Source organism: Pteropus alecto, unplaced genomic scaffold (assembly GCF_000325575.1).
Source record: "Pteropus alecto unplaced genomic scaffold, ASM32557v1 scaffold461, whole genome shotgun sequence".
Taxonomy (NCBI): domain Eukaryota; kingdom Metazoa; phylum Chordata; class Mammalia; order Chiroptera; family Pteropodidae; genus Pteropus; species Pteropus alecto.
The window spans coordinates 1659036-1675202 of record NW_006431079.1 but is presented as its reverse complement, the minus strand read 5'-3'; the positions used below and the strand labels follow the sequence as shown (position 1 = coordinate 1675202).

At 33.9% G+C, this 16167-nt stretch overlaps 1 protein-coding gene and 1 pseudogene across 4 annotated transcripts in view; both read left to right on the top strand.

Moving 5' to 3' along the window:
• The window catches only part of SBF2 (SET binding factor 2), a 367203-nt gene that overhangs the window by 203883 nt on the left and 147153 nt on the right, over positions 1-16167 (top strand). For all 4 annotated transcript variants that reach the window (XM_015596647.2, XM_015596644.2, XM_025038517.1 and 1 more), the window contains exons 7-12: positions 4766-4898; positions 6201-6309; positions 8771-8884; positions 11507-11584; positions 12736-12849; positions 13306-13434. In XM_015596647.2, coding sequence (XP_015452133.1) covers positions 4766-4898; positions 6201-6309; positions 8771-8884; positions 11507-11584; positions 12736-12849; positions 13306-13434 — 677 coding nt within the window. The remainder of the gene's footprint in view (positions 1-4765; positions 4899-6200; positions 6310-8770; positions 8885-11506; positions 11585-12735; positions 12850-13305; positions 13435-16167) is intronic.
• Positions 1070-2600, top strand: LOC102895294 (annotated as a pseudogene).

Genomic DNA, 16167 nt, shown 5'->3' with positions numbered 1-16167 from the left:
TCATTACAGGCATACCTCAGAGATGTTGCAGGTTCAGTTCCAGAGCACCACAATAAAGTGAATATCATAATAAAGCGACTTACACGAATTTTTGGATTTTCCAGTGCATATAAATGTTATATTTACACCATACTGTAGTCTATTAAACATGCAATAGCATTATGTCTAAAAAATAACAATGCACATACTTTAATTTAAAAATACTTTATTGCTACAAAATGCTAACCATCATCTGAGCCTTCAGTGAGACATAGTCTGTTTAATGGTGGAGGGTCTTGCCTCGATGTTGATGGCTTCTGACTGATCAAGGTGGTGGTTTTGCTGCAGGTTGTTGTGGCATAGCAGTTTTTAAAAATAAGACAGCATGTAGTTTTTTGGATCGACTGAGTCTTCCTTTCACAAATGATATCTGTGTAGCATGCGAAGCTGATTGATAGCATTTTACCCACAGTAGACCTTCTTTCAAAATTGGAGTCTCAAACCCTGCTGCTGCTTTATCAGCTAAGTTTATTTTATATTATAAAGCCTTTGTTGTCATTTTAACAGTTTTCACAGTATCTTCACCTGGAGTAGATTCTATATCGAGAATCCATTTTCTTTGATCATCTATAAGAAGCAACTCCTCCGTTGTAGTATTATGATGAGATTACAGCAATTCAGTCACATCTTCAGGCTCCACTTCTAATCTCTTGCCATTCCCACCACATCTATAGTTACTTACTCCACTGCAGTCTTGAAGCCCTCAAAATCATCATGAGAGTTAGATTCAACTTCTTCCAAACTCCTGTTGATGTTGATATTTTCACCTCTTCCCATGAATCACCAGTTTTCTTAATGGCACCTAGAATGGTGAATCTTTTCAAGAAGATTTTCATTTTACTTTGCCCATATTCATTGGAGCAGTCACTATTTATGGCAGCTATAGCCTTATGAAATGTGTTTCTTAAATAATAAGACTTGAAAGTTGAGTCACAGATCTGGCTCTGCCCTGGGGTCACCTCTCCACAGGTTCTGTTGGCTGTTGCAGCAGCTGAAATTGTGGCAGAGGTGGCCATGGGTTGGGCATAAGATGACGACAGTGATGACAGGAGCCCTGGGCCTGCTGTGGGGCTGGTTGTGGAGCAAATGCTTCTGGATGCCCCAGAATGTGAGCTGGACAGACCTTGAGGGCCAGGTGATGGCCCTAGACCGGGCACATCCTCTCGGTGTTCCTGCTGGCGGCAGACGTGTTGTCCATGAGGCGGCCCTTTGAGCAGTTTATTGCCAAATCTGCACACTCCACATTAGCATCCAGGACAGCAGTCTCTATCAGGCTCAACCCAATGCCATTTTTGAAAAGGTGTTCATATCGACTACCAAGTACTTTGATGAGAAAAGGCTGCAGGGAATGTCAAAGCAACTGGATGGAGACGTCTGAAAAATCCATTGCTTACTAAATTCTGTGAAAGCATTTGGAGATTCACTTTTTATTTATGTATATTTTGCTGTGGAATTAGATTTCTGTGGTCATCACCTTGGCTTTGGGACACCCGACACTGCCGGCATGGCTGTCTTATCAGCCTCTCAGAAGTGGGCTTTATTACTATTATATCATGGAACTGACCTTCTGTTGGTCTCATGTTTTCTCAGTTTACAGACATTAAAAGAAAGGACTTTCCGATCATGTTTGTGCATCACTCGGCCACCATTGGGCTCATCACCTTCTCCTACATCAGGAACATGGTCTGGGTAGGAACTCTGGTCATGTGTCTACATGATGCTTCAGATTTCTTGCTAGAAGCAGCCAAGCTGGTCAGTTATGCCAGGTATCAGTGTCTCTGTGACACCCTTTTTGTGATCATCAGTGCTGTTTTTATGGTCACTCATCTAGGAATCTCTCCATTCGGAATTCTGAACATGACTCTCTTTGAGAGTTGGGAGGTAATTGGGCCCTGTCCCTCCTGGTGGCTCTTCAGTGGCATTCTCCTAATCCTGTAGGTTCTGCATGTCATCTGGTCCTACCTAATTGTGTGAATTGCTTTCAAAGCTTTGATCCAAGGAAAGGTGTCTAAGATTGGTTGCAGTGTTGTGGAGAGCAGCTCAGAAGAAGATGTGACCACCAACCCAAAAGACCCTGTGGCAGCAACTCCAGCAATGCGCCAATTGGGTGAATAGTCACATGGGAGGCAGCTACTGGGCTGAAGAGTAAGATTGTTGGTATGGGGACTTCAGCACACATGGACCTATAGGGCCACTGGCATCCTACTCTTCCTGGGCCTCCCCACACCTACATTCCTGTGACTAGGAATCTGTGGGCACTGAGGAAAATCAAAGAAGCGAGTATTTTCATGTTAAAAAAACAAAACTCTGCCATTTCGTATTTAATACCCTCCATGTTCTTTCAATAATATTATTTGCTCTGTGTGTGTGTGTGTGTGCGCGCGCGCGCGCGCGCGTGTGCTCGGCACATTTGTATATGCATGAGTTTCATTGCCTCGATTGGGGCACAATTCTGGACTGAGGCCACTAGGCTCTTGCCTTGTTTCCTTTGAACCCACCTCATTCTCAGATTTGGCTGCATCTTGAATTATCCTGGCTCTGGACTGTCCCCTCCCTTGTTACCCATGACTCTTAAGGCTCTTGCAGCCAAGTTCAGCTGCAGGTTTCTGCACTATTCTTCTTTCAGAGCTGGAATATTTTACATGAAATTGTGTAGAAACAGACAACCATGGATGGATATCCAGGGTTGCTCTGACTCCCTTAGCTAGATCCCCTTCCTACCACCTGGTCCTGACAGAGATAACTGCTGCCATTTACTCAGTGGTATGCATGGAATCGGGGGTGGGAGAAGGTGAGCTGAGGGCTAGAGGAGAACAGCCACTGGGTGAGCTGTTAAGTTTATACTTTTGTTTACTCTTCTGTGATTAAAAGTACTTCAACCTTCAAAAAGAATACTTGAAAGTTGAAATTCCTCCTATATCCATGATCTGCAGAGTGGATGTTGTGTTAGCAATCATGAAAACATTAATCTTGTTGTACATCTCCCTCAGAGCTTTTGGGCGACCAGGTGCATTTTTAGCGAGCAGTAATATTTTGAAAGAAATCTTTGAGAAACTCGCAATTTAAAATCAGGCAGAAAGAACATGTGCACAAGTAGCAGAGATACGAAACTGAAAGAAGTGTTCTGAGAGCTAAATTAGTTCAATATTTATCATAGAGGTCTGGGAGATGGCAATAAGGTTGGAAAGATGGGAGTAGGACCGTGAAGGCATTTTGGCATGGAGCTCAGACTTAATCTTGTAGGTTTGGTATTTTCAAACATTTTTAGCATCAAAACCCTAATTTCAAAGGAAATTAATGGTAACTACAATAATTATAATAATCATAATATCAGCTAATATGTCTTGATTATTTACCATGGTACTGTGCTGAGAACTCCAGGCATTATCCCATTACTTTTTTATAGCAACCTTATTGCATAGGTTTTAATATTATCCTCATTTTACCAACTGAGTTTCAGAGAGATAAATACATTAAACAAGTTGAAGCAAAGCTTCTCTTACTAAATTGCTTCTGTGGAACAGAATGCATTTGAAAATCACTACTTCAAAGGATTAGAAAATATTGAAGGGTTTGAGACATGAAAGTGACATAATCAGATTTACATTTTATGTACATGATACTAGAAACTGTCTGGAGGATATAGATTTGAAGTGAATGAGGACCGGATTAGGGAAATCCATTATGAAACTCTTACATTAGTCCAAATGGGAGAAAATTAAAAACCTGAACTATAAGTTTAGGTGTGTCATATGGGATAAGTTGGAAATGATAAAAAGTACAGCAATTAATTGGCCAAGGAGAAATTTGCATGTATAACGTGAAGGGACAAGCTATGGTAAAAGGAAATATGGAAAGTATTTTGCCTTGAGAAAACTAAAGTGGGCTCTTGATTTAATGGATCCATGTAATTAAGGTTGAACTAATACTTTTTTTAAAAAGATGATTCAATAGTAAAAGAGTAAATAAGAAATGATGTTCTTATTTAACTTCAATTTGATAAGTATACATGCTGAATTTTCTAGAGTTGCCACTAAAAGTAATAAGAACAGAGTTTATAAATTCCACACTGACAGAGGGATTAAAAGAAGAGCCAGGATAAATATAAATCATAAAGATAGAGAAAAAAGAAAACAAATGAAAGTATAAGATAAGATACTGTAAGAAATCATTACAATAAGAATAAGTTAATTAAATGGTCTACTTACAAGATAAAGGTTGTCAGACTGGTTTTTTAAAATGTCAGTTATATGCTATTTATAAGAAGTAGAAAAAAGTTGAAATAAAAATGTGGAAAAGGATATACCAGGAAAATGTCAACAGCAAAGCTGGTGTGGTGATGTTAACATCAGACAAATGGACTCTAAAGGGGAAAAAAGTTATTAGAACAATTCCAGTGTCTTAACAGGAATTTAAGTACAGAATTTGGAGATGAAGTTGAAAAGAAGGTAATAGCGTATTTCCAAGCAATTAATATGATCAATAAGTGTTTTCTTTATTTTTCAAATCAGTATTTGAAACTGATTTGAAAAATAAAAATAAAACTGAAAATTTGGTAAAACAAATACTTACAGGTTATATGGAATTTATAGTTTAACCAAGTAACTTTCTTGAGAAATTTCAGAAATAACGGCTTTTTCATTCCAAGTCATTCTAGGTCTGTGTTTGTTGACAACATATATAAAATTAAATGCATTTGGTAAGCATTTGCTTTTGTGTTTTTCAGGTATTCAAAATGTCCTCAGCCTCTTTTGTGCAGTCCTCACAGAAAATAAGGTTCTCTTCCATTCTGCAAGTTTCCAGAGACTTAGCGATGCTTGCAGAGCCCTGGAATCTTTAATGTTTCCTCTTAAATATAGGTGAGATTTTTTTACTTGGTACTTTTAATTAATTCTCAAAATATGCATTAATTATTAATGATCAGTCACAATGTCATAGCACAATAGTTTTGAACCACGAGGGCATTTTTTTTTTTTTTTTTTTTTTAAGACAAAATATCCCAGGCAATGTGGCTGTTTATCTTTCTTTTTTTTGCAAAGTCATGATTCTGATAGAAATCTAGCCTAGAATTTGGAACTTTTCCAAGCCATCCATCACTGAGTGTTGATTAATTTAGTGGGAAAAAAATTAATTTGAATAGTATTGTTAGTAGCATTTAATTCTCTTTCAATACAGTTGATGATAAAAGTCTTAAGTTAGTGCTTTGTGATTATTTGATATTAAAGAATTATTAATTTAGGGGGTTATAATGGTATTATGTTTATATTTAAAAAAAGAGCCCTTACCTTTTTTAGATACCTACTAACATATTTATGTATAAATGATAAGATGTCTGGAATTTGCTTCAAACAGTACAATAGGGAAGGGAACACAAGTGGGCAGAAATATATATGTGATTATACAGTGGTAATTGTCAGATCTGGATTAGACACATAGAGTTTTGTTTTCCTTTTTTTCTCTGTTATTTGAGGGGCATGTTAAAAATTTTCCATGATAAAAAGTGAAAAACAAAATGATCTTAACAGTGATGCCTGATAGAGCTGTAAGTAGAATATTTTTCCTAATATACTGGTTTATTAGTTTGGTAATGATAACATCTAGGAAACTTCAGTTCATATAAACTAGGGAAAAAAATTTAGACTGTTGGCAGATTTTATTTATTTTATTTTTACCTTCATGTTTTTCTTAATCCCTAGATAAAAGAGTATCTGAGCCTTAATTTTTGTTTTCTTTCTGAAAATCAAGTATTGAAAAATAAAGTGAGTGGTTGTTTTATATAGACAAATCATCACCAGCATTGAGAGGGAGGGCCCATAAGGGAGGGAGTCATTGTTATCGTCTGATGTCAGATTTCTATGTAAGACAAGATGCTTTTAAGCAAGATTAAAAAAAACAAAAAGACTGTTTGCCTAGGACAGGTAAGGGATAAAGAAGCTGCCCTGGGTTCCATTTACTTTATATATTTTTCTATCTGATATCTTTCACATGAAGATTTTTTAAATCTGTCCTTTCGAAAATTAAATATTAACAACTATAAGAATAATATTGATAATTTCTAAACATAAGTAATATAAAATTTATCTAGCATAAAAATAAAAAGAAAAATTTGTTTATATTATGGAAAAACAAATATATCTTACATATATTTTTATTATTTTCAGTTACCCTTATATTCCCATTCTCCCAGCTCAGCTACTGGAAGTTCTAAGTTCTCCAACACCTTTCATTATTGGAGTACATTCTATCTTTAAAACTGATATCCATGAACTTGTAAGTATTCATCTTTAAATTGCCAATTAGTGAGGCCAGCAGTTTATCATATTTCTTTTGAGTTTTATAACATTTCAACTAATTATTATTTCCAGATCTGTCGTATTCCCTATAGGAAAGATTGGCTAGAAGAAGCGCATCATTAAAATATCTAAATATATTAAATTTTCCTATAGGAAATATGAGAGATTTATAAAATGAGTTTATTAATATTTTTAAATGCCTTTCTTTTGGTATATTGTTGATCTTTCTGTTTTTCATCCTATCTATGGGAAAGAAGATAAAATAATCTATTAGTATTCTATTTATACTTTTGTTATGAATACTTTGATTCGTATTTTGAAATGAGGCCTGTATTAATGCTGAATGGTTGATAACTAAAAAGCAAAAATCATTTACAAAAGAGTGAAAGGTTTTAGAGGAATAGTTAAGTGTGAGCCCAACCAAATTATTCCATTCTTCATGCCATATGCATAGAAATACCAAAGAAGGAAAGTAATACTCTACATTCAAGCCAATTCTGGAAGAACATAGTTAGTTCTCTGTACTGCACGTTAAGAGGGATTATAACAAAATAACATACTTTAGAGAATGACATCCAAGGATTGTCAAGAGTTTAGAAACTATATCCTGTGAGGCCCTAAGGAAATTTTCTCAGGTAATTACCTAATACTATTTGATAACTAAAGATAAATATTTAAGTGGCTTTCATAGGAAAGAAGAGTAAGATATGTTTTTTGTAGCTCTAAAAGGCTGACATACAGTAAGTGGGTATAGTGGATATAGAAGCAAATTTCTGCTCATTTTGAGAGTTTTCAATCATTAGAGCTGCCCAATGATGATGAGTGGGTTTCCTTATGTAAGGAGTGTACTCTCAAGCACTGTGAGAGTGCAAGGAACAGATTACATGACAGTTTTCAGGGAGTTTAAGAATACTTCTCTCCTGAAAAGTTGAGCTATATGATATCTGCGATCCATAGATCTTTAAGATTTTGTAATTCTACTTTTAGTTTTAAATGCCAGCTCTGTTGGTATTTCATACGTAACTAGAGTTCTAAACAAATCATAGGTGTCATTTAAACTGACAGACTATTCAACATTGTAATTATAAACAGGACTCTCATTCATATATTAATCATTCTCCCTAACCTTATATGTTAATATCCAGTTCCTGTTTAACTTTGATATTGCCTTCTAAAAATATGTGTAAATCAATAAACATATTCAGTAAAAACTAGTTAGTACTAATTAGAAGCATACCCATTTGGTTTGTAGTTAATTTTTTTCCAGTCAATTTTTTTCTTTGAAGGCAGGACAAACCAATTGTTATCAAAAGCAAAGTTCCTAATTTTTGTAGAATAAATTTCAATCCTGTTATCAATGTAATTACTTCAGCAATCTTGGCTACTTTCCTTATTACACTTTTTATGCAAATTATTTTAAATAAACTTTTGTAGAATGATAAAAATAAGTTTATATTTTGAGCTCCTAAACAGTACCATTTTAACATATACTATTTTTTTCGCTTGTTAATAACTCTTGTAATGATTACTATATTATTTAAGTTATGACTATACTACTATAATAAAGCATCCAAAATGCAATGGCCCAAACAAAATGGAGTTTAATTTTACATTCATGCAGCAGTCCATAGAGATGTTCTATTATGCCAGACCAGTTTTCTTTATGAACTAATGAAAGGTCCAAGCTTCTTTCCTTCTTGTTTCTCCACTGGAATCCCCTCAGGCATTGTTATCGTCTGAAGGTTCAAGGTTGGGTTGCTGCTAGTTCATAGTTTCAGCCATGCAAAGTGGGGGGAAAAGCGTAGGAGAGCCTTACATATCCTCTATTTTGAGTAACTGGAGGTGTACACATTACTTCTAATGTTCTACTGGCAGAAACTTAGTCCCATGTCACACCTAATTTCAAAGGAAGCTGGGAAATACAGTAGTTCCCCATCATCCACATGGGATACATTAAAAGACCCACAGTGGATGCCTGAAGCCAAAGATAGTATTCAATTCTGTATATACTGTTTTTTCCTATACATACATAGCTCTTCACTTAAAGGAGGTACTTAACAGCTTCTCTTTGGCATATCCAAATTGCGAGTATCACTATTTTTGCACTTTGGGACCATTATTAGATAAAATAAGGATTATGCGAAAAAAGCACTGCGATATGGCAACATATGGATTGTTTATTTCTGGAATTTTCTATTTAATATTTTCTAACCAGTTGACTGAGGGTAACTGAAACCTTGGGAAAGCAAAATGGCAGATAAGAGGGGACTACTGCATACAGTGGCTGCGAAGCCATGAACCCAGGATTCTGTTACTATGGATGAGCAAGAGTTTGTTCCCACAGGTGGAGCTTCTCGTTTTGAATTAGTGTATGCCAAATTAGTTTGCTTAACAACAAATACATTTCTGTAATTATATTAATTTTTTATCTCCTTCAGTTAGATGTAATCATAGCAGATTTGGATGGAGGCACTATTAAAATTCCTGAATGTATTCACCTCTCTTCCCTCCCGGAACCACTTCTACATCAGACTCAAGCAGCTCTTTCTTTGGTATGACATTTTTTAAAATAGTGATTTTCTTTGATTTAAATTTAAACTAAGATATTAGATATCATTGGCAATTAGAAATCATTGGCAGTGTAATTACTTAAAAAAGAGAGTTCTTAAAACATGAATATAGCCTCATATAGTATTTAGGAGTCTTTACTAGATATTATCTAAAGAACATACTTTTAATCTTAACTGAATATTTGTTCTCAGCTTATATACTAAATACCGTCCTAGGTATTAGAAACACACCTGTGAAAACAAGACCAGATACTACCTTGAAGTCACTAATTCCCCATTAGAGGCTAGCATTTGTTCTTTCTCATTCAACCTCCTTATTCACATCTCATTCCTCTTCAGTAGATGTGCTACTTGCAAAACAGTGTAATATTGTTTGGCAATGTTTTCAAGTTACTGCAGAAAGTTGTAATTTATAGGTAGATTAATGCCCAACATTTTATGCAGTGAAGTTTTAAGAAACCTTGTGGCATGGGTGTTTCTCATTGAAATGAATTTAATTTTGTTGTTGTTGTTATTTTACCTTAGTTGATTTTTAAAAGCACAGTATTTTATTTTTGCTGACAACATTTTAGGTGCCCATTTATCCATCAGAAAATTGAAACTCAGAAATTCTGCATTCCTTTTCAAGGCATTATTAGAACTAAGGCCTTCATATTCTTCTTGAATAATATTCCAGGCTGAGCTGCTTAAAATCTTTTTTCTCCCTTAAATAGGAACTCAGAAGTCTAACACCACCAGGAGGGATTTTTTCTTGGAAAATTTCAAATTTGTATTAGTCCCTCTGTTGTTGCAGTGGTATCTTATAGGATGAGAACATTTAGAGAAGACTGATTTTTTCTAATGTAATTTCTTATCCGGAATACAAGATGTGATAGAGTGGAAAGAATATTTGTGTAGGTCTCAGAAAACCTAAATTCAGTCTAGATTCTGCCCGTTAATTTTATTGAGCAAATCACTTTCTATCTCTCGGTCCTTGTTTGCTGGTTTTTATCTGTACGATGATTGTCTTATACATAGGATAATTAGAAGACTATTTCCCAAAGTAAAGTATGGAGATTATTTTGAGTTGTGTATGGGAACCATTTTTATTTTAATAATTATGTATTTATTATAGTGTTTATTCAAAATAAATTAGCATATAAAACATGATTTCACAGATGATAACACCTAAGAAAATACTAAATTCAAAGAGATAAATTGATTTGAAGACAATTTAAAGAAAAATATTAACTAAATAATTGCTTCCATGGTATAAGGATATATTAAAGGCTGAGAAGGTAGTATTTGAGTGATTGAAAAAAAGTTCAGTGTTTTAGAACTCTTAAGTAATTATTTAAATCTTACAGGTGATTACTTACTAATGATATTTATAATTATTCAGGAATTAAGTACTAATATTAACAAAGATTAAGATTTTAATTCTTAAGTCAGTGGCTCTCAGTAGAGGTTCTGCTGCACACTGATATACCTTAACCTGCAATACCTGTGCCACCAAATTTAATCAATGAGTAAAATTCATTTTTGATAAAACTGAGTATGCCTATTTTTGTAGTTGTCAAGCATAATGGTGGATTATGTGTTACAATGTAGTATTATAAATAAGACATAGAGCATAGTATATTGTCAAACTTGGACCAAAATGAAATCACATTTGGTAGACTGTGTGAGAGCTTTGATACATAAGAATATGAGCTTCATTTGGTTAGTAAATAATTTTAATCAAATGGCAACACAGTTCTTGAACTATGTAATAACCATGGTTGACTTTATAAACATGAAGACATTATTATACTGTAGTAATGATCAGGTGATTAGGTTATAAATATTGTCACTATTTTAGTGTCATTTTTAAGTATTGTTTTGAGTCTTTTGGTTTATTAAAAGTATACTACCAAAACCTGAGTATTTGAAAGTGGTTCTGCAATAAAACAAAAATTTACTACATACTGATGCATTTTCATTTTTTTCTCTGCATAAGTTTTGCATGGATCTTTTTTCCTCTCCTGCTCCCCAACCTCCTTTCCTTCAAAGCCTAACTCAAATGATACCTCCATTTTTTAGCTGTGCCTAAGTCGAATTAATTTTACTTTACATTTCATATATTATTCTTCGTATATTTATAGTACTTGTATCATTGTATTGTACTTTTACCTGTCTGAACTGTGAGCTTATTCTCTTTTTCCAAAGTATTTCAGTTAAGTAACTAATTAATTTTTCATTACATTAAGAAACATAAGAACAATGCTTGTTTAAAATTTTCAACTGTATAGACAAATTGCTCTGTCCTAGACCATTCCCTTCTCAATATATCATTATATGTACATATATATAGATTTAGGGTTTGTTTTGTTTTATTTTCAAATAAATGAGATTATACTATGTGTGTTTTTCTAGAAAATGGTTTTTTTCATTAAATATTTTGTCTCGCAGATCTTTCCACAGCAGTACATACAGAGCTGCCTCAACTAACTGCGTTGTATTTCATGGAAAAAATATACTGTAATTCATAGACTGACACTTTTTCATCTTAATGCTCCAAGTAGATTAAATAATAGGCTTTATTGATATTAAGACCTTCTACTTAACAAAACTGATTTGTTTTAGGTTCTACACCCAGATTTAGAAGTAGCAGATCATGCTTTTCCCCCTCCACGAACAGCTTTATCCCACTCAAAAATGCTGGTAAGAAGTTTAAGATTCAAATTTGATGCCTTTAAAGAGAGAGCTGTACTTTTATTTGTATGATTGTTAAATAATCTGAATTTGATGGACAGCCTTGTAAAAAAAATAGGGTTAAATGAACAACCTAGTAAAAAGTGTACCAAATTAGAAATTAGGAGAATTGCCACTGACTGACCTTGTGACCTGCTCAAAGAAGAGCCATGGGGCAGCACACTGACCTGCTAGGGAGAAAGGCCAAGACCATTGCCCTGAGGAGGCATGGATAAGTATGGGACAAAAAAATCAGAACCTAAGTTGTAACCTGGAAAACTGTGCCAAGCGTCAAATCAGAAAGGTCAGGCAAGAATAAAAAAGAGAAGCTAACAAAAAATGGGAACAGAGGTTGTTGATAACAGGAGAGAATTTAGTTTGAGGAAGGAGTAGATCAAAATAGTTCCAATTAGAAGCCATAAAAGAGTGGGTATATAACAAAGGTTTTTTATTTTTATTTTGCTCATTGAGTTTCTTAGAGATGAGCTTGTGGCCAGTAAGGAGCCTTGTAGAGCTGGACACCTTTGACAAGTTCCTTAAGCATTCTTACAGATTTGACTAAATAAAGATTTGACTAAATAAATCTGTAAGTTTCCTTATAGTTCTAAAACTATGCTTTTATTAAAACCTGAATTATCAAAACAGATTTTAAGTCATACCTTATTAAGATAAGAATAGATTTTTTTGAGTTGGATGAACTTTGGAAGAATTTTATAAGCTTTTAAAATATAGTCTTTTGAGTTTTTTTTTCTTTTATATTTGTGAAGAATTCTTTTGATGGCTATAAAATTCAAATGACTTAGGAAATATGCCCTTCCATAAAATGGTAAAGCAGGGAGACTCTGTGACTTATGTTTTTTCTGATAGGAAAGTTGGAAGTACTAGAGGCAAGTTTTGTTTACTTCAACTTCAGAAAAAGCTATTTAACAGCCTACAGTGTGCACCAGTGGGATGGACTAGTTGCCCACCACTCAGGGCTGCCACAAATGAGATTTATGTGCAGGAAGCACAGAAAGATTTATTAAATATTTCTCAGCTTCTTTCCAGCTTTTTATCTTTTAATATTTTATTTGTTTTTTAAGAAATTAAGTTGCCTATCATGTTTCTTCTTATATTTTCAGGATAAAGAAGTACGTGCAGTTTTTCTTAGATTATTCGCGCAACTTTTCCAAGGATATAGATCATGCCTACAACTTATAAGAATTCATGCAGAACCAGTAATACATTTTCACAAAGTAAGATACAGTACCATATGGTATCTGTCCAAAATGTAGACTGTAAGTTAATAAAACAACTGATTGTCTTTTTCAAGCCGTTTTTTGACCTTAATTAATCAAATAAGGTTACTTGATATCTCAGATCTCTGCTTTCTGTGGTTAGATGATAATATTTAATATTACTTTGGAACTGACATGTTTTTCGTTAGAGTACATTGACTTTAACTTCGTTTTTCTTTTAAAATTGAGTGTTAATTTCTGATTTTCCTCCTGCTTTATAGACAGATTCATTTTTATTCTTTCCAGTACATGTAGTATTTCAGGTATCAAAAACTCTTTTTGAGAGAAATGTATTTTATAATAACATATCTATGCATAAAGACATTTATTCAGGCTTTTATCATTCTCTTTTGTTTTGATCATTCATTCATTACTAAATGATAAATTATTCATTTCACATTTTCTTTCTTACAGACAGCTTTCTTGGGGCAGCGTGGTTTGGTTGAGAATGATTTCCTCACTAAAGTACTCAATGGAATGGCATTTGCAGGTTTTGTTTCAGAAAGAGGTCCTCCCTATAGATCCTGTGATCTCTTCGATGAGGTATAGTTCTTATCAAATGAATACATTATTTACAGACAGAATTAGACTAGTAGTTAAAAGTAGAGAAGTAGTGTTTCAGACTTTAATCAAAATCTTAACTATATTATAAATTAAGTATAAATAATCCAAATATTATTTGCTGTTATGCTTAGCAGATCTTGGTATTTATAATATGTATAAGGAAAATTAGAAAAAAATACAATTATAGGATGCCTCAGAAGTACATAAAAATCTTGAAAACTGAATTTTAAATAGTTGATTAAAATCTTTTTGAAAAATTGATAGTGATTGTATAAATAGAATTCTTATTTTTGAAGGCAATAGCGTGATTCCTTTATCGGTTTCATAGAAAGGTCTAAGTTTAATGTATAGATATGTGATTTCAAATAGTTACTGTAGTCTATCAGTGTCCTAGAGCCATAGTTTATCTTAGTGGCATTCTTACTAATCAGTAATCAACAGCTGTCTAACTTTTTTGGGAGGTATTAAATATATGGAAGACAGATTTAAGTCTCTTTCTTCAAGGAATCGGCCATATAATGGGAAAATTCGAACAGATGTGATTCAAAATAAGGATGCTATTTTGTGTTAATAGTGATTTCTCTTATTTTAATGCATCTTTCCATTTATCATTGAACTGTTTTCACAGTAGCTCATTCTGATGTATACAACCTGATGTATAGAACATGATATAATGAAACTTTATAGCCCTTAACTGTTGCCGAATTTTTGCCATCTTGCAATAGAATTTGAATGTAAAGTTTTTTTAAAAATGCTCTGAAAGAGCATTGTATTAGACTCAATAAATCTAAAATTTCCTGAAGTCTATAAAAGAAAAACACTCCTGGCACCCAAGACAGTGAGAATAGTAATAATGATCTTAACTTCGCTGCTGGTAGTTTTATTTTATATAGAGAAAATAGGAATCAAAAGTCTTAAAGAGCCTTAGTTCAGAGAAGGATCTTGTATTCTCTGTAAAAATATTCATAGTTAAGTATTCATAGGTAAGAATGAAAGAAAAGGCACATTTTAGTTCTGAGTATGGAGACAAATGCTTTTACTGATAATTAACACAATGCATATGAGGATTTAGGAGCAATTGCCCTGAGATGTACAGTTCCTTCTGATCAATTACTGATCACTGATTCTCTAATACCAACATTAAAGATGACCAATCATTGATTATCTAATACTAACGTATATCGACCTTTAGATTCTGAACTAAGTAATTGATACATAATGTTTTATGGAGTTAAATCAGATACTCTTCAGAGTCTTTTCTAACTCCTACATTTTAACAATCTCTAAAGCATTCTGAATACTAACTGGTTTATGTACCCCCTTTCTTTTCTATCCAAATTCTTTTAGTAACTTCCTCTGACAATTTTAGCACAACTAATGTCAGATTGTCTACTTGCAGAAAACTTGCTTGATGCAGTCTCTATTTTTATAAGTCTTTCCCTTGCTTGGAGTGCCCTCCTTCTACCTTTCAGCCTAACTATGACTTTTCATTCTCTATGATCTGCTCTTAGCTCACCACCTCTTCCAAATTTTCCTAGAGGAGATGACTCTGAGAGCCACTAGTCTGCGTTAAGCTTTATGTTGTGTCTCTAACTTTATATGACAACTTAGCTTTTATTATGTATATTTATATACATAAAATATATATTTACTCCAGATTAGAAACAATGATAGGCAAGGAGTCTGTCCAGGATTCCTGTTGGGTCTCGCTTTAGTATTCATGAAGTTCTATGTTCTGCCTACAGCGATGATTTTTGATATCTTGTTGACATTGTTACTTGAAAGCCAGTTGTTCACATAAATACTTCAGTCGAGGGCCTAAAAGGAATGAGACATCAGACCTAAGTAATTCTTTCTTCTACCTGCTTCGGCCATTTAATTGGTTTGCATGTGAATTTGCTTTTGTAGGAAAATAATATTTGCTCCTGAGAAAGGGATCCTTGTTTTCATTTAGCCTAGGGTAGCCAACTACATGACAGGGTTATGGAGCTTTGAGAAGCAGCTTGCATTGTGTGTTGTCTTATCCCTGCAATCCACTCAAATAACTGTTAGAAGGGAGAAATATTTGCTTTCATTTGACAGTCTTTCTGAATCCTGACCTAGAATAGGTGAAACTATAGTTTTATATGTCTGTCTGCCTCGGTGCATCTATTAGCTCCTAGAAGGAAAAATCTTATACTCTTAAAAAAAAAAATCAGCCATCCTCTTCACAGTTTTTTTTTTCTTGTCAGTACTCTTTTCTTCACTCCCAGTGTACACATTCACACAGTTCTCCCATCAATTATTTAATAAAGAAATGGATTGGAGTTTATATAATTTGAGAACTAGAAGGAGTCTAAAGGTCATCATCTTCCTATGAAAATAAGATTATCATCTTATTTTAGAGATGAAGAAACTGAAGCTCAGTTTAGTGATGTGCAGAGCTATGACTAGCTTCTGAGCGACCTCACTTAAACATGTGACTCATGTTTGGTGAGTTAGGGAAATGTTTGAAGACTGTCTGACCATCTGAAATTCTCTGAGTGAGAGAATTCTCTTAGTGAGACCTGGAAAATTAGAGGGTCTGTCTGAGTTTCAGGAATGACTTTTCACAAGAAGAAATAGGGCCCTAAATCATCAGGGAGAGACCACCAGACTATCCAAGGACTTAGTTCACTCTGTAACTCTAGAGTAGAGGTAAAGCCCAGTAAAAACTTAAAATATTTTGTTCTA